Source organism: Xiphophorus maculatus, chromosome 5 (assembly GCF_002775205.1).
Source record: "Xiphophorus maculatus strain JP 163 A chromosome 5, X_maculatus-5.0-male, whole genome shotgun sequence".
Taxonomy (NCBI): domain Eukaryota; kingdom Metazoa; phylum Chordata; class Actinopteri; order Cyprinodontiformes; family Poeciliidae; genus Xiphophorus; species Xiphophorus maculatus.
In genome coordinates, this window is record NC_036447.1 from 7,908,935 (window position 1) to 7,932,847 (window position 23,913).

A 23,913-nucleotide genomic window follows, 5' to 3' on the forward strand; every position below is an offset into this window, starting at 1 on the left:
TGCAACGATCGCCTGAAGAAGAACAAAGACCGCAAAGAAAAGCGCATGGAAGATGCTCAGCTCACCCTGATTCAACACATCACTGCTCAGAACTCCAGCCACCGCCCACCTGCAGTTGATCAATATGGAGGTCCCTCACAAGATCCATGTTTCAACTGTGGCCAGATTGGACATTGGGCTCGAGAATGCCCTCAGAAAAAGCGAGACAGAAGCAGAGGTAGAGGTTTCCACCACCATCAAGGACGTCCAAACCCACGTGGCGGCTTTGGCTCACGCGGCCGAGGGTTCCTAACTCGGGGTGGTTTCAACATAAAATAATTATTTACAGTGTGTTTACTTTTATTAGAAGTTCATTTAATATTAATCTTACAATGTTTAATCAGTTTATTATGTCTCACTCAGTCTTACAGAGTCATTGTTTCTCTTTTTAGCCTTCACAGTTTGCCTCAGTGTGTCAGAAGCTTAGCAACAGGCGATAAGTAAATAGTTGTCATACCTTGCGGAGTGACAGACCAGACCGACGACTCAGCGATTATTATTAGGCACAGAATATTCTGTCTGAAACCCATTTTTAACTGAAAGTTGCATTTTTCTCTGTGTGTGTATTAATCTGATTAGCTCCTTGGGAATGTTGGTGATGACACTGTGTCTGTGGGAGAAGGACGGTATACAGTATATGTAGTGTTAAGGAGAAAAGTTATTATGTTAGCTTAAATTTTGGAAAAGCATGGCTCTCCTTTTCCTCCTGTTAGCCGGGTCGAGCGGATCTCGTCACAGCTGGCAAGGAAACGGCAGGCACAATGACGTCACAGATCACATAGTTTAATTCATACTAAGCACCGCATGAATCCGTTAACAGAGCTGCAGAGGTACAGAGATATACATTTTATACAGACAACATGAAACAGACAACACGAAAACACATAAGACAGACAAAGGCGCCCACGTGGAGAAAAGATGAAAAAAAACTCTTCCTCTCCGGTGATGACCTGAAACTATAAACCAAAAGGGTGTTTCCCTATTTAATATATGCAAAAAAGGCGTTCTGCTCTTCGTCCAATTAGAACTCCCTCAGGCCCCCAAAGAAAGTTGGGACTTCCTGATTTATAGCAAAGGTGCCTGTTTTTTATCTAAGCAGAGGGCGGACTACCCCGTGGTCATCTCTGCCTGATACGGAAGATCCCTGGCGCCAAGAAGTCTCTGACCCCTTTCGGACTGTAAATTTTATTGCTCTGTGTCCGCGGGGGAGGAAAAGGGCCCTGCTTTGTTTGAATATCTGCTATTGTGAGCTCCCCCATGCTCCACAGAAAACTGTTCCAAATAAAGTGTTGGCTATCCCTTTACAGATGTCGTAAGATTAAGTGTATTTTAGCATTAAATAATCATTTTCCTTAGCAGTAGAGAGGTGATTCCTTTGTCTAGTCAGATCTCTTCGGAGTTCTCCATCTGCGCAGATGTGAAATAAAGCTGTGTTTTGTTCTTTCTCTTTAACAAGGTTTGGACTTTGTTAATTTTTCTCGCTCCACATTTCCTCAAAATTTATAAGGTTATTTTTGCATTCATCTAGCACAGGGGTCTCAAACTCGCGGCCCGCGGACCAACTGCGGCCCTCGGGACGATAGTTTGTGGCCCCGCCTTAATATGAAAGTTTAATGTTAGTGCAGCCCGCGAGTTTGATATAATTGGCACTTTTCAGTGTTGTGCGCGGAGCTGAACGAACTTACCAATCATGGTGGAGTATATTGCTCTCGGGGGCGGGACATCGGCCGGGCCTATTTGCATTTTCTATTTGTCATTATTTGCATGCGGTACATGCGCAATTTCCGCTTCACGTGCTTCAGCATCCAGTCTAGACCCGGAAGTTGCTGATCAGTGTAACGTAATTAAGGTTAGGCGCTGTAACGCTTGGGTTGTGTTTAAGGGAGGAGAGGAGGCGGCAGATTCGTCAGGACGGTCAAAAACTCACAACCACACTGGTACTGGGAATTCCCCAGTGTTGTCCTTTAATAAATACGCTCTTCACCAACCTTACAAAGCCCGGTTGAACGGCTGCTATATTATCAGACATGAAAATTGAGCAGCGTCCAAACAACCCGTAACATTACTAAAAAGTTAGGGAGCTAACATGTCCGTCTAGCACGTTTCTCCCACGCTCTCTACAGAGAAGCTGTGGCGCATACTTCTGACATCATTAGCAATACTAGAGTATCTTAAAGAGACACTACACAATTACGGCTGTTACAGCGCCTGACTACGGCCTAATATGGTAATAGGCGATCAGAAAGGTTCGGCTGAGGAGACCGTGTGTGTGAATGCGGCCTAGCCTCACCCAGACTCTACCTCCAGCGGCCCCCGGGTAAATTCAGTTTGAGACCCTGATCTAGCATGTTTGTAGAGGTCTAATTGATCAAATTGAGCTATGAACTTTGACAGGTGAACTTAATGTGACCTTCTCTGAACCTTTGCATGCGCATTTTGAACTGTTCAGTGTTTCAGTCTTTTATGCACAACTTACAGTTCTCTAACAAAAAAAAATTCACAACAGATGTTTGGTTCACGAAGAGACAGAATAAAACATAAAACAGAAAGAGTTATTGTAGACAGTGATGACTTTTGGCAGGAAAGATTTCTTGTAGCGGTCTGCATTGCAGCAAATTTGAAGAAGCCTCTGACTGAAGACACTCTATTTTCCCAAAGCAATCTCATGAAGAGGATAGTTTAGAGTGAAACAGATGAAGAGTGAAAAAATCGATCTGCTTCAGCTCCTTCCAGTGCTGCTATTGCCATCTGAAGAAATGGTCACAAAGTGGGCATGAGCTGGTCAAAAACAGCCAATCAGAACCAGAAGGAGGGTCAAAGTGCTGTCAATCAAGCTCCTGTACACTGCTTAGTGTATTAATGGAGGAGGAACAACTTACAGTTTCAGGAAAAACTGTTATCTGCCATGCTAACTAGCTTTAGCATTCCTGGCAGACTCTGTCTATCAGAAATAAGCCGTAGTATATACAAGAGTGTATCAGAACAAAAAAGGAGTAAATTTCCATTAAAAAGCTAAAAAAAAATATATTAACTTAATCTCAAAACTTTTGTAGAAAAAACTTTAACATTTCTGAGTTTCAAAAGTCTAGAACAAGTTAGAAAAACTCTGAAATTTTCAGATTAACCTAAAAAAAATTCTTTAAAAAACCCCAAAACCAACAGCAAAAAAAACCTTGACAATTTCTGGGTTTGAAATGTCTAAAACAGGGGTCACCGACCTTTTTCAGACTGGGAGCTACTTCACGGGTCCAGAGTAACACGAAGGGCTACTTATTGATACAGACATAAAGGCTCTTCAGATCACCTATCTGTTATGCTAATTCCTGCATACAAGCCCCTGCTGATCAGGACAAAACCTACAGTGAGGCAGGTGAGGGTGTAGACTGAGGGGGCCATGGAGGCACTTCAGGACTGTTTTGGGTGCTCTGACTGGGAGATGTTCAAGGCAGCAGCAACTTACAATGACCAGATCAACATCGATGAGTACGCCATGACTGTGTCAGCCTACATCAACAAGTGCACAGAGGACGTCAGCATCACTAAGAACATTATCACCCGGGCCAACCAAAAACCCTGGATGACTAAGGAGGTACGTGAAATGCTAAAAGCACGGAACTCAGCCTGCAAGTCTGGCGACAAGGAGGCACTGAGGACAGCGAGAGCTAACTTGAACCGTGCTATCAGGTTAGCAAAGCGAACCCACAGTCGAAAAATACAGGAGTTCTTCCACGACACCAGCAACACCAGAAGTATGTGGCAAGGCATAAAGGCGATCACAGATTACAATCCATCCTCCCCCCAGTGGGTGAAGTTGATGCTGACTTTCTAAATGGACTCAATAACTTCTTTGGGAGGTTCGAGGCACTGAACAGTACTCCGGCAAAGAAAACTGTTCCCACCAGGAAGAGGAGGCACTCTGCCTGGACACAGCCGATGTGTTGAAGACTCTGAAAAGAGTCAACCCACGGAGGCCCCAGGCCCCGACAACATACCTGGGTGGGTGTTCAGGGAATGCGCAGGTCAGCTGGCTGGTGTCCTAACAGACGTTTTTAACACCTCACTGGACCAAGCCACAGTGCCAGCCTGTCTCAAAACTGCCTCCATCATTCCGGTGCCAAAGAAACCTCAAGTCACCTCTTTCAACGATTACCGGCCTGTGGCACTGACTCCCATCATGATGAAGTGCTTTGAAAGGCTGGTAAAAGTCTCCAGAGACTCCCCCCCACATTCGACCCGTTCCAGTTTGCCTACCGCCGAAACCGCTCCACTGAGGACGCCATCTCCTTCACCCTACACCTATTCTGGAGTAACCTCACAACATTGGAAGCTCAACACACTGTCCTGAGCCGTATGCAACGAAATTTCGTTCTGTATACACCCTGTGCATGCAAAATGACAATAAAGTCAGTCTAAGTCTAAGTCTAAATGTTCTTGGCTCAGCCTCTATAACAATAATACATATATGTATATATGATTACATGCTGCCTGATCATATTAATGTTAGGGACTACTCACAGTAGTTATCAGTAATAATTTACCATGGCAGATATGGTTAATTGCTATATTGTGATCAGAAGTTCTTGGTTCAGAGTTTTAAGTTTGATTCCCTTTTGGAGATTTTCTGTGTGATGATAAATTGCCCACCAGTGACTGAGAGCCTGGATTGGTGCTGCAGCTGCAGGGCTGGACGAACTGAGTACCTTGAGATTTTCCTTTGAATAAAAAAAAGAAAAGAATAGTTCTTGTTTTATTATCTAACCCTCTTTACTATTAACAAAACTGTGGAGAAGAAAATATATTTTGTGTCCAAAGATATTGTACACACAGCTGTGTAGAGTCTGTGGGGGTGAGGTGGGGCACAAAGCCTAAATCTGATTGGTCAGTTTGCTTTTGTTTATTTCACGGGTTGGCGTTTTTCTGTAAGCTAAACATGAATGAGTGGAGTTTGAACCTCCCGTAGTTCTAAGATCCCGCCTGAGCTTCTTACAGTGTGCGGTTCTGGCGGGTCGCCGGTTTATTTGCTTTTTTCAGGTTTCGCCAACTGAATAACTGACGGGTCACCCGCTGGCCGACACCAGCAGATGCGCTGGGGGAAACCCTGGATATATGTATAAACATCAATGACTCCTGGATTTCTGGGCTTCTCACCCTTTCTCTAAGGGAGCCCAGAGACCCTGCGGAGAAAACCCCTCCAGGATAACAAGGCAGTTCCCAGGAGGGGCACTCTCCAGTACCCCCTCCAAGGACTTAAAAAGGCTGGGTAAACAGTCAGAACCCGACCCAAACCCGTAGGTAGAGGGAGAGGCTGTCCTCTTGTTCACCCCAACGCACCAAGGCGGGAGGCAACAAGTCAGCCCACTCCTGCCCAGCGCCTCTCACAAGGGCAACTCCAGGGTGGAAAACATCCAACCCGAAGAGTTTTTGCGGCGCTAGTGGCTCGTATTTTTCTGACAGTAGGCAGACAGGAAGGAGGGGGAGGAGAGGGGGCAAAGGTCATCGAACCCGCGACGTCCGTTTCGAGGACTAAGGCCTCCAAACGTGGTGCGTGCTAACCCCCTGCGCCACCACAGCACGCCCCGAGTCCGACTACTTCTAGCCGGAACCCATCGGCTCTTTTCGGGCTGAGCCCGGCCGGGCTCTGTGGGTTAAAGCCCGGCCACCAGGGGCTCCCCAACGTGCCCCACCCCCAGGTCTGGCTCCAGGGTGGGACCTCATGTACGGGCGAGCAGAACCACTGTTTCCAATGGTCGTTTTCATCATAAGGGATCTTTGGGCTGCACTTGGTCTGGTTCCTCACCTTGGACCTGTCTGCATTGGGTGGCCCTACCAGAGGCATGAAGCCCCGACAGCAAGACTCCTAGGATCACTGGGACACTCAAACCCCCCCACCACGATAAGGTGGCAGCCCATGGAGGGGACGTGTGTGTGTGTGTGTGTGTGTGTGTGTGTGTGTGTGTGTGTGTGGGTGTGTGTGTGTGTGTGTGTGTGCGTGTGTGTGTGTGTGGGTGTGTGTGCGTGTGTGTGTGTGTGTGTGTGTGTGTGTGTAAATATGAAGTAACCTATTAATTATGTAAGACAGAGAGAAAATGAGAGAGAGAGGAAGAAAGTTGTTTTTTAAGATGAGGAAACAAACTCAATGTGGTGGGAAGCAAATTCTGACCTTGGGTCCAGTTGTGAGGTGAAATGTATCTTTGTAGTTTAAAAAAAAAGATTTTTAGGCTCTAATAAAGTTTTTTAGGCCGTTATTTAACAGGCTGAACAGGAAATTGGGAGGAGAGAGAAGGAAATGACATGCAGCAGATTCCCCAGGACTGGGAATTAAACCCAGGTTGACAAACAAAACCTAGAAGTAACGTCCTAAACAAAACATAATTTACAGTTTTACTGTAAATCTGGTTAAAAAAATGACGGAATTATTCATTTCTTAGCCCCTTTTCCTTCTCTTTTATACAAGCAGACAGAACATAAGCTCAACAACACAAAAGCTTCATATTTATTACAAAATATTCATCTAAGAATCGATTTCTTCCTGTAGTGGAAATGATTTCTGATTAAGTTTTCTGTTTTCATACTTTCATGGATTGTTCTTCTTTTTACCTTTTCTACACTTTTTCATGTTAAATTGCACTTTTTTGTTAAGTTTCTAATATTATCTTGAATCTGTATTTCTAAATAAAGACTAACTGAAAGATCCCACAGTAACTTTTATTTTTGATAAAACCTGTTTTTTCTTATAACAAACAAACCAGATAAAACAAGTTTGGGCTTCTTCAGGGTCCAGAGTATTAAATTATGATTACAATTATCATCTATTACTATGTACAGATTAAACTCTAATCTTCATTTAACATCCTGGAACCTGAAGAATCCAAACCTGTTAAATCAGCTTTTTTATGTTTGGTATAAAAAGAAAAACAGGATTTATCAAAGAAAAACAGGTGAATGGACTGAACTTGTGTCGTGCCTTGCTAGTCATGTTGACCACTCAAAGCGCTTCACACTACAGTCACATTCACACCGACATGCAGGTTGGAGGGCAACTTGCCGCTAAGTGCCCCGCCCCGGGGCAGCTCAACATGTGGCTGAGGAAGCTGGAATCGAACTTACAACCTTCTGGTCACAAGGCGACCACTCTACCCCCTGAGCCACAGTCTCACTAAAACAGCCACTGCATGATCCTTTTGCTAGTCTTCTTTAAAATACAGGTTTAAACAGTTTAATGAGCTACAATTCAGTGCAATTTAATATAAAAAGTGAGTAGAAACGGTAAACTAAAGGACAAACCATAAAAGCACAAATACAGTGAAAATAAACAGAAATTATTACTATTAAAAGAAGACATTTTAACTCTTAAATCAATACGTTGCTATAAAAATTGAGCCCAGTGTTGTTGCGGCGCTAAAGCAGCGAAGGGAAAAGGGCTAACGTACGGCTAATTCAATTAATTTGACAAGTTTAACAATAAAGCTGCACACGTGTTTGGGGTTTCTTCAAATCTTTGGGGGCAATTTGCAGTGACCAACTGACCTGACCGACATGTTTTAGGAGATGTGGGGGGAAACCGGAGCACCCGGAGAAAACCCACGCAAACACGGGGAGAACATGCAAACTCCACACAGATGGTGTCTGTGAAGACGCAGCGCTAACCGCTGCACCACCGTGCTGCCCACGTTTTTTCCAATTGGGTTGGGAAGGGATCTATTTTCTAGTTTGTCAATGGGGGGAAAACTTTTTAAATTTGGTCTTGACGGAGCGTGGCATGGCGCCCCGTTCACAGAGGCTACATCCTCCATGCGTTTGATTCCAGTCCTTGGTTCGTCTCCTGCACGTCTTTCTCCTTCTCTAAATCAATCAAAATCAATAACTTTAGAAATGATCTTGATTGTCTTTACTCGTTTGTTTCTGATTTGGCTTCTTACATCGCAGAAAGTTTTGTACTTTCTTCCAAAAGGAAAGTTTAGATTTTTTCCTTTTACCATCTGGATCGTCCAAATCCTCCAGGATGGTTTCACCAGCAACCTCGGTCTCTTCTGAGGATTCTGGGTCAGTGGAAGAACCTGGTAAAGGTTCTCCTGCGAGATCCTCCTCTGAAGAAACCTCTTGATTTAGGACTTTAACTTGGTTCTGTGAATCATCTTCTTCCTTCTCTTGGGAAACCGTGATGGGTTGTTGTTGGAAACCTTCTTCCTCGGCTCTGAGACTGTCGGCCAGCAGTAGGTCGTCTCTTTCTCTTTGTAAATCGTTTTTGTAAATCTTCTGTTCGTATGTCTCAACCTGCTGCTGTATGTCCATAATGTCTCTTTCATATCTACATTTTAGCTCCTCGTAGAGAGTGTGAATCTGGTCCAGTTCATGCAGCATTTGCTTCTCCCTCTTTTGCCGAATTGAGATTTCTCCTGACATTTTGTGGAGGAGCTCCTCCTTCTCAGCTCTCATATTGTCTAGAAGCTTCATGTCCTCCTCTGTTTCCTCCAGGTGAGCTTTTCTCTCCTGCTCTACCTGATGCTGGCATGTCTCAACCTCCTTCTGTAAATCCATATGGTCTCTTTCAAATCTGCGTTTTAGCTCCTCATGCGAAATGTGAAACTGATCCAGTTCGTTCAGCAGCTGCTTCTCTCTCTTTTGAAGAATAGTGATTTCTCCTGACATTTTCAGGAGGAGCTCCTCCTTCTCAGCTCTCATATTGTCTAGAAGCTTCTTGTTCTCCTCTGTTTTCTTCAGGTGAGCTTTTCTCTCATGCTCTACCTGCTGCTGAAGTTTTTCGACTTCTTGTTTCAGCGCAGAATGTTTTCTCTCTTGGATAAGCTTTTCTTTCTTTTCTTTCTTTGAAAGAGCAGCTTCCTCCTGCTTTACCTTCTGTTCGTATGTCTCAACCTGCTGCTGTATGTCCATAATGTCTCTTTCATATCTACATTTTAGCTCCTCGTAGAGACTGTGAATCTGGTCCAGTTCATGCAGCATTTGCTTCTCCCTCTTTTGCCGAATTGAGATTTCTCTTGACATTTTGTGGAGGAGCTCCTCCTTCTCAGCTCTCATATTGTCTAGAAGCTTCTTGTCCTCCTCGGTTTTCTCCAGGTGAGCTTTTCTCTCCTGCTCTACCTGATGCTGGTATGTCTCGATTTCTCCTGACATTTTTTGGAGGAGCTCCTCCTTTTCAGCTGTCAGCTTGTTGATGAGCTGCAGATTCTCGTTGTCTCTTTCTATGTTGGCATCTGTCGCATGTCTCACTTCCTCCTGATATCTATCCATGTCTTGCTTCAATCCAGAAACATCCCTTTCGTATTTACAATTGAGCTCATTGTATGAACATTTCAGCTGAATTAATTCCTCCTGCAGAAGTTTCTCACTGCCTTGCAGGAATGTGATCTTTTGAGACATTTCTTGATACATTTCATCCTTTTCAGCTCTCAAGTTCTCCAACAGCCGTTGTTCTTCACTGAGCCTGGCTTCATCATACTTTTGTGTCTCGGCCTCCTGCCTCAGCAGAGCATCATCTGCTTCATACTGGGAACGCAGCTCCTCGTATGAAGTCTGGAGTTGGTTCAGTTCTTCTTGGAGGGCCAGACTTTTCTTTCTCTCAGCTTGTATTTCAGCTACAAACGCTTCCCGGCTGAGGAGGTGGGCCACCTTTAACTCCTCAAAGTCTTCTTGCAAGTTCTTCTTCTTCATGTACTTCGCATCGTTGTGAACCTTGGAAGCAATAACCGCAGCGTTAAGGACTGCTGGATCGCTGAACTTCTCTAGTCTCTCAAGTTCCCTCTTTGCCTCCTTGGCCTGGTTGATCAATGTTTCTTTGAGAGCTTTCTGCTTCTTTAACTGGAATTTCGTCTCTTCCAGCTCGGCCTCCAGGTCGGCCAGTTTCTGGTTGTCTTCAACCCTCCCGGCTCTCTCCATTTCCAGGGCGTAGCTGAGTTCCTGGATTTCCCCGTGAAAGATTCTCGGGTGTGCAGGAGGGAACCTGCCTTGGGGGTTTTGCTGGCCTCCCCTTCTCGCGTGGGGTCCCATCGTTCCACTGCGGTATCTCGGCGTATAATGAGACATATTCTACTAAATACAATCACTAAAGTTGTCGATTGGTAAACTACCTTAAAGAGCTTTGCGCACGTCTGAACTGGTCAGTGATATTGCAAGCAATGAAAAATATGCAGAATTGTGTTGCATACAATTCTGCAGTTGATGACATCACAGACTGCACCGCCAGTGACATCACAGAGTCTTCCTTTGCTGGTGGTGTGACATCATTCCACCACCAAATATCTCACTCTTTATTCTTGTTTACATTCAAAATAGTCCATGATTCACTCGTTTTTATCCCAAATATCAGGGCATCAAACTCATTTCCATTTTGGGCCAAAATGAGCTAATATATGATGCGCGGTTGGCCGCATTAAACGGACAAGGATAGAAACCTAAGATGTAATTTTATTTTCTGACTTTTAATGAGGAAAGATGCTACGGCGATGGATAGCAGCCGTTAACCATAACGACTGGCAGCTGTTAATAATCATGACTGTCAGCCGTCGGTGTAATCACGAATTTGCAGGGAAAGTAAAACGACTAACGTTGATATACTTTATAAGTAAGTATGATTAGAAAGACATCAAATATTGCTTTATGGAGAAGGTACGTGTCTAACCGTTAGTAACCATGGAGACAGTGCCGTACCATCATGTAGCCTAGCATGTATGGAAAAAAACTTATTAGCATCTCGTCTTTTGTACGTTTTTAATGCTGCTCCAGTGTAAAACTCCCGTCCTTCACTTCCGACGTCCATCATGGCGCCTTGCAAAGGGTCAACACCATAAAGACTCTTTGTTCTCCAAAGTTAAAACAGTTTATAATGATTAGGCAACCCTTGATTTAACTATTTGAAACTAATCTGTTATTTGTAAAGACATTTTAGGCTAAATTGTACATCTTTGATCATGAGGCTTTAAGCTGTTTTTGTTTTGTTTTTCCTCAGGTGGTGTATTACATCTTTGCCATGGTGGGGATGGAGTTGTTCAAAAACAAAGTGAAGTTCTACGAAGACATCAGTCATCCTGAGAAGGCATACTGTGGAAACTCGTTACTGAAAGGCAGCACGTTTGCACAACTCAACTACTGCAAAAATAATTTCAATAATGTGGTTTCCTCCTTTATCCTGCTGTTGGAGCTCACTGTTGTCAACCAATGGCACGATATCCTTTACAAAGTGCTGCCTGCAGGGCTTTCCCTCACTTTTTACAAGAACATATTTCAATTATCTTTAATTTAGATTTCATATTTAAATTCATTTTCTTTCCTTAATCCGATCCCACTGCTCGGCACCGGATTTGCCACAGTCACTCATAAATCAGCCCTGATCTTCTTTGTCCTCTTCCACGTCATGGTTGTGATCATCATCATCAAGTATGACCAGTTCTTACCAATCCTACTCGTCCGCATCATCTCCAGCAACAAAAACAAATAATTTTCATGTCTGAACACAGTTACTGAAATTAGTGTTGGTCAATGTAGGCAACAACATCTGGTGTTATTACCAAAGGGTAACGCTAAGTGTTGATTATAGGGAGACCATGTAAAAACTCAAGTTTTCCACAACCTCACCCATTAGTCAAATTTACTAATTAATTTTTAGAATGCAATTCAACATTACAATCAGCATTCTAGCTATTTGAAGTGTGCTGTTATAAAACTAAAAACTTTTGATTGCAAATTTCTGGTTTTACAACACATTTGATTCAAGGTTTTTTAAATTTGATGCCTCAGTAGTCGGTGAAAGTAAGAATTAGTGTCGACTTTTGAATTCTCACAATATTACGGTAGTTTTGTTTATCTTCATATGTTATTTTCAAACACTTGAACAGTTTTGAATTATTCCAGTAAATCAAATTTACAGAGTGGGTCGAATAATTCCATAATATAGATGATACAAATAAAGTTTAACTGGATGTAGATCGAATTGCTTTCTGGATTTCTGTTGCAGCACATATAGAGGTGAACAATGCCATATTTACACAAAGTAAAACTGTTTATCATCAGCATACAGGGAGATTTATTGTAGTCAGTGCCACCGATTGGGAAAACTTGCATCAGAAATCATCACTTTACTGAATTGTACAAGAAAAAAAAAACCCTGCCATATAATTTTAAACCCAAATTCATTGGTTATCAGATTATTGGTAATTAAGCAAACTCTAAATGTTTCACTTTATTCTGAATTTAAGTGTTGTAATTTCTGTCCTTTTTTTTTTGTAATGCAACTTACTCTAAAACACATCCCTACGTATCTATTTTGTCTCCCTAGTACTTTGTATTTTAAGCATGTTTCACTCTCTGTTTTTCAGTATCTTTGTGGCGTTTGTTCTCGAGGCGTTCTTTGTGGAGTACTCTGTGGGTAAAGGTGATCTGCAAACATCTCTGGAGAGGAAGATTGAGGAACTGGAGCTCGCCGTGGCACAGTAATGTTATCTTGGTCTTAGTATGCTAGCGTGATTTGTACATAACACTGAAGGAGGCTTTTGGTTTTATCTGTATCACTGGATTATGGGATTGTGATTTATTCTGCACACTCTTTGCAGATTACTTGTGTTGAGGATGAGGATGGGAGAGCTGTATGTGACCGAGTAACTGATATGTTTCTGCTGAGTTGTGCTTTTATATCTTTACCTTTTCACCAGGGAGAAACTAGAGGACAATTTGGTCAACGCCATGGAAACCACTGACAACGACTTAGGATCTGGGCAGTCACCCACAGCAAACCTGCCTTCGCTACTATTTAAAGTTTCTTCCAAAAGTAAGTTTACAAAACAGTATTACTTTTCAATGAGTTTCGATCCTTTCTACTTTTGAAAGTTTGCTGGTCTTCAGCTGTGCAGCATCCATTGTTTGTTAGAAGAAGAATAAAAATGCCTTGATATTTTTGAAGGGGAGTTTCTGACAGAGCAGTTTTTAAAGAGACAAAGACACAATTTCAAGGCGTTGAATATCTAAGTTAAATTTCTTAAGTAATATTTCACATATATAGCATTTTCATAACAACTGAAGCTGAAAACAGGTTCAGTCGTTTACATAACAACTGAAGCTAAAATTGCACTATCAATATAAAATTGATAGTGCAATTTTATAACACAATGTGCCTGGAAAATCAATAATAGTGCTCTTTTAACAGTACCTAGATTACAATGTCATCCTATCCGCTAATTTACTATGTGCCCACGTTTATGTATGTTTGTTTTGTTTTTTCAGGAGACTGAAAAGCTTGTTGACCAGTGGATCGTTTTATTATCTTGCAGGATACCGGACGGTGGATGCGTTGTTGCAGCGGATGTTCGAGGCGGACCTCGACCCAGAGGATTTTGCTGAGAACGACATTCCTGAAGACCAGGCTGGGAACTTTGCAAATCCAACATTTGGAGTAGCATAGACAATTCAGCACAACTTCATAGCATATACATATGAAAAAAGAGAAATTGTATCATTAGACATTTTACATGTTGAAATGCGACGCTTAACCAGTGCAATGCATCAACTGTTTGATTGCATCATGACCCGAGTTTTATTTTTATACTTGAATACAAAAGCAAAATGTGTAGAATGAAAACAGATTTGTATTTTCGCATAAAAGCATGTTTACATTGATGTCTTGTGTGTTGAAATATTTGAGGGAAAAAAACAGAACATTGTAACTTTTTTTTCAGATGAAACGAGCAAACGTCTTGCATTTTTATTTGCACTGAAAAAGCAAATGGCATGTTGTATTTATTTTCTATACCAACAGGTTCATCTCAGTAAATGGCATTATCACCAAACTCTACATTTGAAGAATTTCTAATTTTTTTTGGCATTTATTTGACTGGTTGTGGCAAATTAAACATCACAATTCAGTTTTATTATATTAGTACTAATAAATAGAAGATTTTTAATACAGCAATTTTACATTGCGGCCACAACAACATAATCAATTGGGAGATTGATGCCTTGTTAGTTATGGAAAAGCTAAGTGGAAGGAAAAAATGTGGTGGAAAATACATGTTGCATAATTTCTAATGATTTTAATTTTTAAAAAATGAATTAGAATTTTAATTCTCCTTAGATTTAATTACAGTTTAACTTTCAACTATATTGGAGTCAAAGGCAGCAAAAAGTAAATGAGCCACATTTCCACATCAGAAACAGCTGGTTTTTTTTTAATGGTTTAGGTATCCATGGCCTTCAAAGGTCAGGATCCTGCATGTTTTACAGGTTTTCCTGGTTCAGCTCATTTGTAGGGTTCTGTAGAGCTTCAATCTGCTGTATTTGAGGAGAAACACAAATAAAACACATTCTGGTTTGAAATGAACAGGGGTGGCGACATCCCCCTACTGGCGATTACATGTAACTGCAGCCAACGGAAATTCATCACGTCCTACAAATCTTCTATTATGAAGAGAAGCAGCAAAAAATGTTTAAATTATCTCCACTGAAAATTATATACAGACATCTCCCTGAAAATATCTGAATAAAACTGGAAGTTAATTTACTTTTACTGAAGCAGTTAAAGTAAGTTCGCCTGTGTCTAGTTACTTTGCTGAATGAAGAACAAGTTTGTTTTAAACAAAGATTAACCTGCTGAGTCTGCTGTGCTATTTTGAAATCAACAGTATTGCCACTGTTTTACCCGGTTCTTCTAACACATATACATTATGTACTGAAGTACCATTTTGTTAAATACTTATATACGGTTATTTGAGTAATTTGCTGCTATTTGCTTGAGTAAAACTATGCTGAAGTAGTGCTACTCTTTATTGTGGAGAGTATTCAGAGACTATCCAGATTTTTTGTTTCTTGTAAATATGTGAAATTAATTTGAATTTTTCTGAATATTTTTACAGAAATTTAACCTGCCAAAGTAATCAGATCTCTTTCTTATCTACAATGCCCCCGATACTTTGTCATATGTTTATGCAATCAATATTGTGCACATCAAAACTCCTCTTTAGTTACATGTAACATACTGGCTGCTGATTTTAAACTGATTTTGTAGAAAGGTTTGCATACTGAAATATCAGGAGTAGTGACAAACTTCTGGTATGTTGTGGATCTGAAGACAAAAAGTTCAGAAACTGGTGTTCTAGAGAGGAAAACGGCCTCAAATCCTGTTAATCTACAAATTTATAACATTCTAAAATGTTTAGAAGTTTGTGTTTTTAAGGATGTCCACAAAATTATAAAAGAATGTGCTTATATATAGCTTCAAATACCATTTCAAGGGTAACATTGTTATATTACATTGTTAGAAAAATGCCACCATTCCTGGAAATACTGTAATATTTCCATCCTGACTGGCATCACTTACTGTTAAACTGCTACAGCAGCCCCTAGCGGACATAAGACCAAACTGCAGCTCTTACTGCTTCTTTTTCCATGCATGTTTTCGCAGGACATCTCCACAGAACTCCTTGTGAATCCAAAATTACGGTTTCTCAGATTTTAATTGTATGTTCTATACTAATAATCTAGTTTTATTTGTTGAAAAGCAATTTTTTATTTCACACAAGTAGGAAAGTGCACCATTCCTGGATATAGTGCAATACCAGGATGATGCGTGGAGTGGACAGAGCAAGCCCTTATTCCAGCTCCCTGCTTCAAAAATCAATTTAATATACAGTCTCCAAGTGGAGACATATCAGATATTAAACTGATAAGAACAGAAACTACACACTGATCTTAGCCAAAGGCCGAGAAGCGATGCCACATAACTGCAGAGGAAACCGAGTCATTCTGATTGGCCTCGCTTTAACTCACGGTTCCAAAACTTTGCTATTTTATGGACCATACTACCAACAGTCACAGTATATGATGGGAATGACCAACATTTTATGTGGTTTCAAAGCAATAAATTAACTCAAATAAGTCACATCAAGCTTAAAAGGAGCAACGATAGTCAAATCAAGTTGCTTACATCTAGTCATGTGGTTTGCTTTAGTCCAATAGGCAGCTGAGTAGCCATAGCTCAGCCCTTTTTTGGTGTTGGTGGAAAAATGAGCACATCATTTATGAAAATGTATACATTAGTATGACACTAATATATACATGTGTGTGTACAATTCTTTTCTTGTTCATTTCATGCAAAAGAAGAAGATGGCAGGTTTACAAAAATTAGGGTTTTTGTTTTTTTTACAGGAAAGTTTATAACAACTGCTACAGCAGCCTCTAGTGGACATGACCCTAAACTGCAGCTCTCGCTGCTTCACTGCTCCTCCACGCAAATCGAAAAAGTATTTTGTTAGCTTTTTAAACATTTTCAGCTCAGAGTAAATAAGTACGGTTTTAAAAGTGTGAGGGCAAATATTGTAGCACATTGGCAATAATTAACAGAAGCCCTCCCATCACAATTAACAGGATATGATGATCTATCAGAAACAAAAAAATGGAATAAGTGATTTGAAAAACAATCTAAAATTATTGGAGTATAACTAAAAACCCTTGGAAATGGTGTATGCAAAAGGAGAAAAACAACAACAGCATTATAATCATTTTGATGTCAAAAATAAAACATTTTTTGTGACAATTAAGTTTCACAGCTTTAGTTAAACTTCTTGAAATTCTGATCTATTGAGAATTTAATACACATTTTTAATAGTTTTTGATTAAGAATTACTTCACGTGTGGGAAGGTGCACTCATACAAGAATCTGACACATTAATCTACATATACAGTATCATATATGTGTATAACCTATCTACCTATAGAATAGTTATTTTAAGACAATTTAGATTTCTACCTGATAAATTTTCAACCAATGCTACAGCAGCCCCTAGCGGACATGAGACCAAACTGCAGCTCTTACTGCTTTCTTTCTCCAAGCATGTTTCGCAGTACATCTCCACAGAACTACTTGAAATTCTGATCTATTCAGACTTTAATACAAATTTTTAATAGTTTTTGATTAAGAATTACGTCACGTGTGGGAAGGTGCACTCATACAAGAATCTGACACATTAATGTACATATATCATATATAAAAAACATTTTGCTTCCTGCCCTCCACTCCCCGGTATCGTTACACCTAAAATCTGTGGGTCCCTTCTCAAGATCTGCGCCAGCGGCTCAATGCAGGCCACATAGAGAAGGGCGGATAACGGACAACCCTGATGGACACCGCAGTTCACTTTCACTGCTTTTGTCAGAAACCCGTTCACCATAAATCTGCTGGAGATGTCTCGGTACAGCAGTCCCACCCACGCTAAGAAAACTCCAAGGAAAACCCATTTTTTGCAGAACCCGAGAAAGATACTGGTGCAAGACCCGATCGAAAGCTTTCTCAAAATCTAAGTTTAGGACTATCAGCCGAATGTTTCTGTCTCTTGTTAAGGAAAAATGATTATTTTTAGTGCTTAATACAGTTAATCTTACGACATGTGTAAAAGTTATATTCAATACTCTATTTGGAACAGGTTTTGTCTGAGATGCGGGATGGGGCCGAATAGCAGGCATTCAGACAAGCAGGGGCCTCCCGCTGTCACACAGAGCCATAAAATTAGCATTCCGATGGGGCAGAAGTACGGGAGTTTGGGGGAAGAGACTTCAGAGGTATCTGCGAAATCTCATCTCAGGACCTTTCGGCGCCAGGGATCCGCCCGTACCAGACAGGGATTAGCACTAAGTGGTCCGCCCTTTTACTTAGACAAAAACCAGACGGCCCTCCAATCTTTGCCGTAAATCAGGGAGGTTCTTAAGTTTCTCTGAGTCCCTACGGGAGTTTCTAATTGGTCAAGAACGGAACGCCTTAATTGAATATATTAAATTGAAGAAAACACCCACTCAGTATAAAATTTCGTGTCAGCGTTAAAAATCCAGAGATCGGCCACTATTTTTTGCCTTTTTGTTTGTCTTTGTTTTGTGTTTGTCTGTCTTCCCCTTGTCTGTCTTTATTTTTATGAGAAAAATGCATATCTCTGTACCTCTGCAGCTTTGTTAATTGATTCATGCGTTGCTTTGTATGGGATTAAACTCTGTGATCTGTGACGTCAACGCGCTCTGTTGTTGTTTCACTTTCTAACAGCTGCAGCACCGCCCGCTAGGGATCCCGGGACTTTAAGGAAGAAAGAGCCAAACGTTTTGTCCAAAGTTAATGTTAAATTATTCTTCCTTAATACTCTCGCAAAACAGATGATGTCTCGGATCAGTACCAGGCTGTCCGTGATGCTCCTTCCCGGGACGGCGCAGGCTTGATCCGGGTGGATTAAATCCCCCAACACTCGACACATCCTGGCTGCTAAAAGTCTACTAAAAATTTTGCAATCGACGTTTTAAAAGGGTGATGGGTCTCCAGTTTTTAAGGTCTCTTTTGTCTTTGTATAAAAGTGTAACTATTCCTGTTCTAAAACTATCGGGGAGTGTGTCTAGTTTGCTAAAATCGGTAAAAACATTGATTAAATCAGGTGCTAAAATGTCCCAGAATGTTAAATAAAATTCTATAGGGAGTCCGTCTGAGCCTGGAGACTTTCCTCTTTTAAAACTTTTCAAAGACTAAAAGCTCTAAAAGGGTAAAATCCTGCCCGAAAAAACTCGTCTCTTTTATACTTTTTTCAATAAAATCCAAAGTTTCTTTGATATTTTCTTTATTTACTGATTTTTCTGTATACAGTTCACCGTAAAAATCTTCGATTACCTTTTTCTTTTCTTCTATGTTAGAAACAATGTTTCCATTTTCTGATTTTAGTTCAGAAATAAAACTTGGATTATTTATAATTTTCTTGAAAAAGTATCTAGTGCATTTTTCTCCTTCTAATTCTCTCTCTCTGTGCTTCTTAAAATTACTCCCTTGCTCTCTATTTCTGCTAAAATACTAATTTCTTTTTTGACTTCTCTTATTTCCTTATTAAAATCCATTCCCTGTTGGTTTAAAAAGTGATACCTTTGTAATCTTTTCTGCAGCCCTATCTCTGTTCTTTTCTCTTTTATTTTTTCCTGCTTGTCTAAAGAAAGTCTGGGTCCTACCTTTCACCATCTCCCACCACTGTGCTCGTGTTTCGTACAGGTCTTGGAGGGTCTGCCACTCGCGGGTACCGCTCCCGGTACTGGCTGACCAGAACCTGGTCCTCCAGCAGGGAGCGGTTGAGTTTCCACAGACCTCTCCCGGTCGTCGCACCTGAAGGAAGTGAAAGCGTGCAGGACAGAAGGAGTGTGTTTGTGTATATATATACTGTATATAAAGGTTTTACTGGTTTAGAAAAATCAGAGGATAAATAATAAAATAAATAAATAAAAATAAATAAATAAATTTTTTAAAAAAAGGGAAAATGGGAGGAACTTTTAATAAAGGTCAAAATACTGAAGAATACGTTCCATGTGGCCCAGAAATAGATCATATGGTTATAATTCATGGCAGAGTTTGTTGTCAACATGTTCCACAGTGGCACACAGAGTTTGGTTTTCCTAAGAATGGCAGCTTAGAGGTAGACCATATCAGAGACTTAGAGCAGAAACTCTTAGCACAACGTGCCAAACTGATGCAACACACAAAGATTTCAAAGACACACCTGCATGCACTACAATCACACGAAGAAGCGTTCAATCTCTGGAAAAGAGAAGCCTTTTGCAGGGATCAAAAACACCAGAGTAAACTACAGATGGTTCAGAAATTTGCATACAAGGGGAATGAAAAATATGAGACTAAAATAGAACAGGAAAAATCTAATAAAACAAAATGTGTTTCTTCTCACGCATGTACATCACTGGCTGTACCTGGCTTCAGTCTAACGGCACCAACTGACCCTTCAGCAAACCCATCTGTGGCTCCACTCTACCCAGCGCTCCAAGTCCTTGGAACTCCACCACCGTACCATCCAAAGACTGATGGTCCAGGACCGAAGAATCCATTCTGGATCCCTCGGACGACTCCCTGCCTCTGGCTATCCTCCACCAATCAAAGACTGAGCAGAAACCCCGTCCTGTGACCTTGAGCAACAACAGGACCAGGACAGAGTTCCCTCACGAGGCTTGAAAGGCCCGCCTCCACGACCCCCTACAACTGAACATGGTCGTCACCTTCGCTCCAAAGACCAACCCCTGACCCCACCATCACCTGGCACCTCTGGAAGCGGTACCGAGGACAGAAGGTTGAAACCTATCCCATGGTTGAAGTCCCTGGCCTCAAAGGCCCTGACCTTCTCTGCAGAGCTTGGGGACCAGATGACCTCATTGCTGTAGCCAAACAGCACCTTCCCCCTATTGAGAAAGGAGGCAGAGCCATCGCTGAAGCCCTAGAGTATCTCAGCAAAACCATGAGACCAACGACCTATGAACTTAAGACTGTTTTGCTCCATGTTTATGGTCCGACTGTGGTCTCCAAACTTGGTCCAGTCTTCTCACAAGATCTCCGTCTAAGAGGAATGGATAACCCTGACGGAACCGACAATCCACTCAATGCTGACTACAACAAGGCTCTACGAAAAATAGGCGAAGCCTTCATAGAGCAGTTTCCAATCCGCCCCAGCTACAATGTCATCTCAGCCTGCACCCAAGGTCCAATTGAAGGTTCAAATGACTTTTACAGACGCCTGTTTGACATTTTCTCAGCTCACTCTGGTCTAGAAGTCCCCAAAAATGACTGGATGGGAAATGATCCGGCTGGTCCTTTGAACTGCTTCTCTGTCAAAGTTCCTGGAAAGACTGAGGCTTGACATCAGAGATGGAATCAAAATGTCCTACATTGGATGGGACATCACACCAAGAATTAAAGAACTTCTGCTTCATGCCCAACACAATGAGAAACTCTGCAACGATCGCCTGAAGAAGAACAAAGACCGCAAAGAAAGCGCATGGAAGATGCTCAGCTCACCCTGATTCAACACATCACTGCTCAGAACTCCAGCCACCGCCCACCTGCAGTTGATCAATATGGAGGTCCCTCACAAGATCCATGTTTCAACTGTGGCCAGATTGGACATTGGGCTCGAGAATGCCCTCAGAAAAAGCGAGACAGAAGCAGAGGTAGAGGTTTCCACCACCATCAAGGACGTCCAAACCCACGTGGCGGCTTTGGCTCACGCGGCCGAGGGTTCCTAACTCGGGGGTGGTTTCAACATAAAATAATTATTTACAGTGTGTTTACTTTTATTAGAAGTTCATTAATATTAATCTTACAATGTTTAATCAGTTTATTATGTCTCACTCAGTCTTACAGAGTCATTGTTTCTCTTTTTAGCCTTCACAGTTTGCCTCAGTGTGTCAGAAGCTTAGCAACAGGCGATAAGTAAATAGTTGTCATACCTTGCGGAGTGACAGACCAGACCGACGACTCAGCGATTATTATTAGGCACAGAATATTCTGTCTGAAACCCATTTTTAACTGAAAGTTGCATTTTTCTCTGTGTGTGTATTAATCTGATTAGCTCCTTGGGAATGTTGGTGATGACACTGTGTCTGTGGGAGAAGGACGGTATACAGTATATGTAGTGTTAAGGAGAAAGTTATTATGTTCGCTTAAATTTTGGAAAAGCATGGCTCTCCTTTTCCTCCTGTTAGCCGGGTCGAGCGGATCTCGTCACAGCTGGCAAGGAAACGGCAGGCACAATGACGTCACAGATCACATAGTTTAATTCATACTAAGCACCGCATGAATCCGTTAACAGAGCTGCAGAGGTACCAGAGATATACATTTTATACAGACAACATGAAACAGACAACACAAAAACACATAAGACAGACAAAGGCGCCCACGTGGAGAAAAGATGAAAAAAAACTCTTCCTCTCCGGTGATGACCTGAAACTATAAACCAAAAGGGTGTTTCCCTATTTAATATATGCAAAAAAAGGCGTTCTGCTCTTCGTCCAATTAGAACTCCCTCAGGCCCCCAAAGAAAGTTGGGACTTCCTGATTTATAGCAAAGGTGCCTGTTTTTTATCTAAGCAGAGGGCGGACTACCCCGTGGTCATCTCTGCCTGATACGGAAGATCCCTGGCGCCAAGAAGTCTCTGACCCCTTTCGGACTGTAAATTTTATTGCTCTGTGTCCGCGGGGAGGAAAAGGGCCCTGCTTTGTTTGAATATCTGCTATTGTGAGCTCCCCCATGCTCCACAGAAACTGTTCCAATAAAGTGTTGGCTATCCCTTTACAGATGTCGTAAGAATTAAGTGTATTTTAGCATTAAATAATCATTTTCCTTAGCAGTAGAGAGGTGATTCCTTTGTCTAGTCAGATCTCTTCGGAGTTCTCCATCTGCGCAGATGTGAAATAAAGCTGTGTTTTGTTCTTTCTCTTTAACAAGGTTTGGACTTTGTTAATTTTTCTCGCTCCACATTTCCTCAAAATTTATAAGGTTATTTTTGCATTCATCTAGCACAGGGGTCTCAAACTCGCGGCCCGCGGACCAACTGCGGCCCTCGGGACGATAGTTTGTGGCCCCGCCTTAATATGAAAGTTTAATGTTAGTGCAGCCCGCGAGTTTGATATAATTGGCACTTTTCAGTGTTGTGCGCGGAGCTGAACGAACTTACCAATCATGGTGGAGTATATTGCTCTCGGGGGCGGGACATCGGCCGGGCCTATTTGCATTTTCTATTTGTCATTATTTGCATGCGGTACATGCGCAATTTCCGCTTCACGTGCTTCAGCATCCAGTCTAGACCCGGAAGTTGCTGATCAGTGTAACGTAATTAAGGTTAGGCGCTGTAACGCTTGGGTTGTGTTTAAGGGAGGAGAGGAGGGCGGCAGATTCGTCAGGACGGTCAAAAACTCACAACCACACTGGTACTGGGAATTCCCCAGTGTTGTCCTTTAATAAATACGCTCTTCACCAACCTTACAAAGCCCGGTTGAACGGCTGCTATATTATCAGACATGAAAATTGAGCAGCGTCCAAACAACCCGTAACATTACTAAAAAGTTAGGGAGCTAACATGTCCGTCTAGCACGTTTCTCCCACGCTCTCTACAGAGAAGCTGTGGCGCATACTTCTGACATCATTAGCAATACTAGAGTATCTTAAAGAGACACTACACAATTACGGCTGTTACAGCGCCTGACTACGGCCTAATATGGTAATAGGCGATCAGAAAGGTTCGGCTGAGGAGACGTGTGTGTGAATGCGGCCTAGCCTCACCCAGACTCTACCTCCAGCGGCCCCCGGGTAAATTCAGTTTGAGACCCTGATCTAGCATGTTTGTAGAGGTCTAATTGATCAAATTGAGCTATGAACTTTGACAGGTGAACTTAATGTGACCTTCTCTGAACCTTTGCATGCGCATTTTGAACTGTTCAGTGTTTCAGTCTTTTATGCACAACTTACAGTTCTCTAACAAAAAAAAATTCACAACAGATGTTTGGTTCACGAAGAGACAGAATAAAACATAAAACAGAAAGAGTTATTGTAGACAGTGATGACTTTTGGCAGGAAAGATTTCTTGTAGCGGTCTGCATTGCAGCAAATTTGAAGAAGCCTCTGACTGAAGGACACTCTATTTTCCAAAGCAATCTCATGAAGAGGATAGTTTAGAGTGAAAACAGATGAAGAGTGAAAAAATCGATCTGCTTCAGCTCCTTCCAGTGCTGCTATTGCCATCTGAAGAAATGGTCACAAAGTGTGCATGAGCTGGTCAAAAAACAGCCAATCAGAACCAGAAGGAGGGTCAAAGTGCTGTCAATCAAGCTCCTGTACACTGCTTAGTGTATTAATGGAGGAGGAACAACTTACAGTTTCAGGAAAAACTGTTATCTGCCATGCTAACTAGCTTTAGCATTCCTGGCAGACTCTGTCTATCAGAATAAGCCGTAGTATATACAAGAGTGTATCAGAACAAAAAAGGAGTAAATTTCCATTAAAAAGCTAAAAAAAAATATATTAACTTAATCTCAAAACTTTTGTAGAAAAAACTTTAACATTTCTGAGTTTCAAAAGTCTAGAA

At 41.6% G+C, this 23,913-nt stretch overlaps 1 protein-coding gene and 1 non-coding gene across 2 annotated transcripts; one reads left to right on the plus strand and one right to left on the minus strand.

Moving 5' to 3' along the window:
• Positions 1–10,653: 10,653 nt before the first annotated feature.
• LOC102237246 (two pore calcium channel protein 2-like) lies at positions 10,654–13,447 on the plus strand. Its single transcript, XM_023334189.1, has 6 exons — positions 10,654–10,662; positions 11,003–11,219; positions 11,340–11,430; positions 12,369–12,482; positions 12,702–12,817; positions 13,317–13,447. The coding sequence occupies exons 1-6, from the start codon at positions 10,654–10,656 to the stop codon at positions 13,445–13,447; spliced, it is 678 nt and encodes a 225-aa protein (XP_023189957.1).
• Positions 13,448–15,562: 2,115 nt separating this feature from the next.
• On the minus strand, positions 15,563–15,752 carry LOC111608752. The gene has a single exon (XR_002752840.1). It is a non-coding gene; the product is annotated as a U2 spliceosomal RNA (small nuclear RNA).
• Between the last annotated feature and the right edge of the window lie 8,161 nt (positions 15,753–23,913).

What these genes read in the sequence shown, in the direction of transcription:
- LOC102237246 (XM_023334189.1), top strand. An exon ending in TGTTGTCAACCAATGGCACG is followed by an intron (nt 11,220 to 11,339) that starts ATATCCTTTACA and finishes ATCCGATCCCAC; the next exon opens with TGCTCGGCACCGGATTTGCC. An exon ending in ATTTAAAGTTTCTTCCAAAA is followed by an intron (nt 12,818 to 13,316) that starts GTAAGTTTACAA and finishes ATTATCTTGCAG; the next exon opens with GATACCGGACGGTGGATGCG.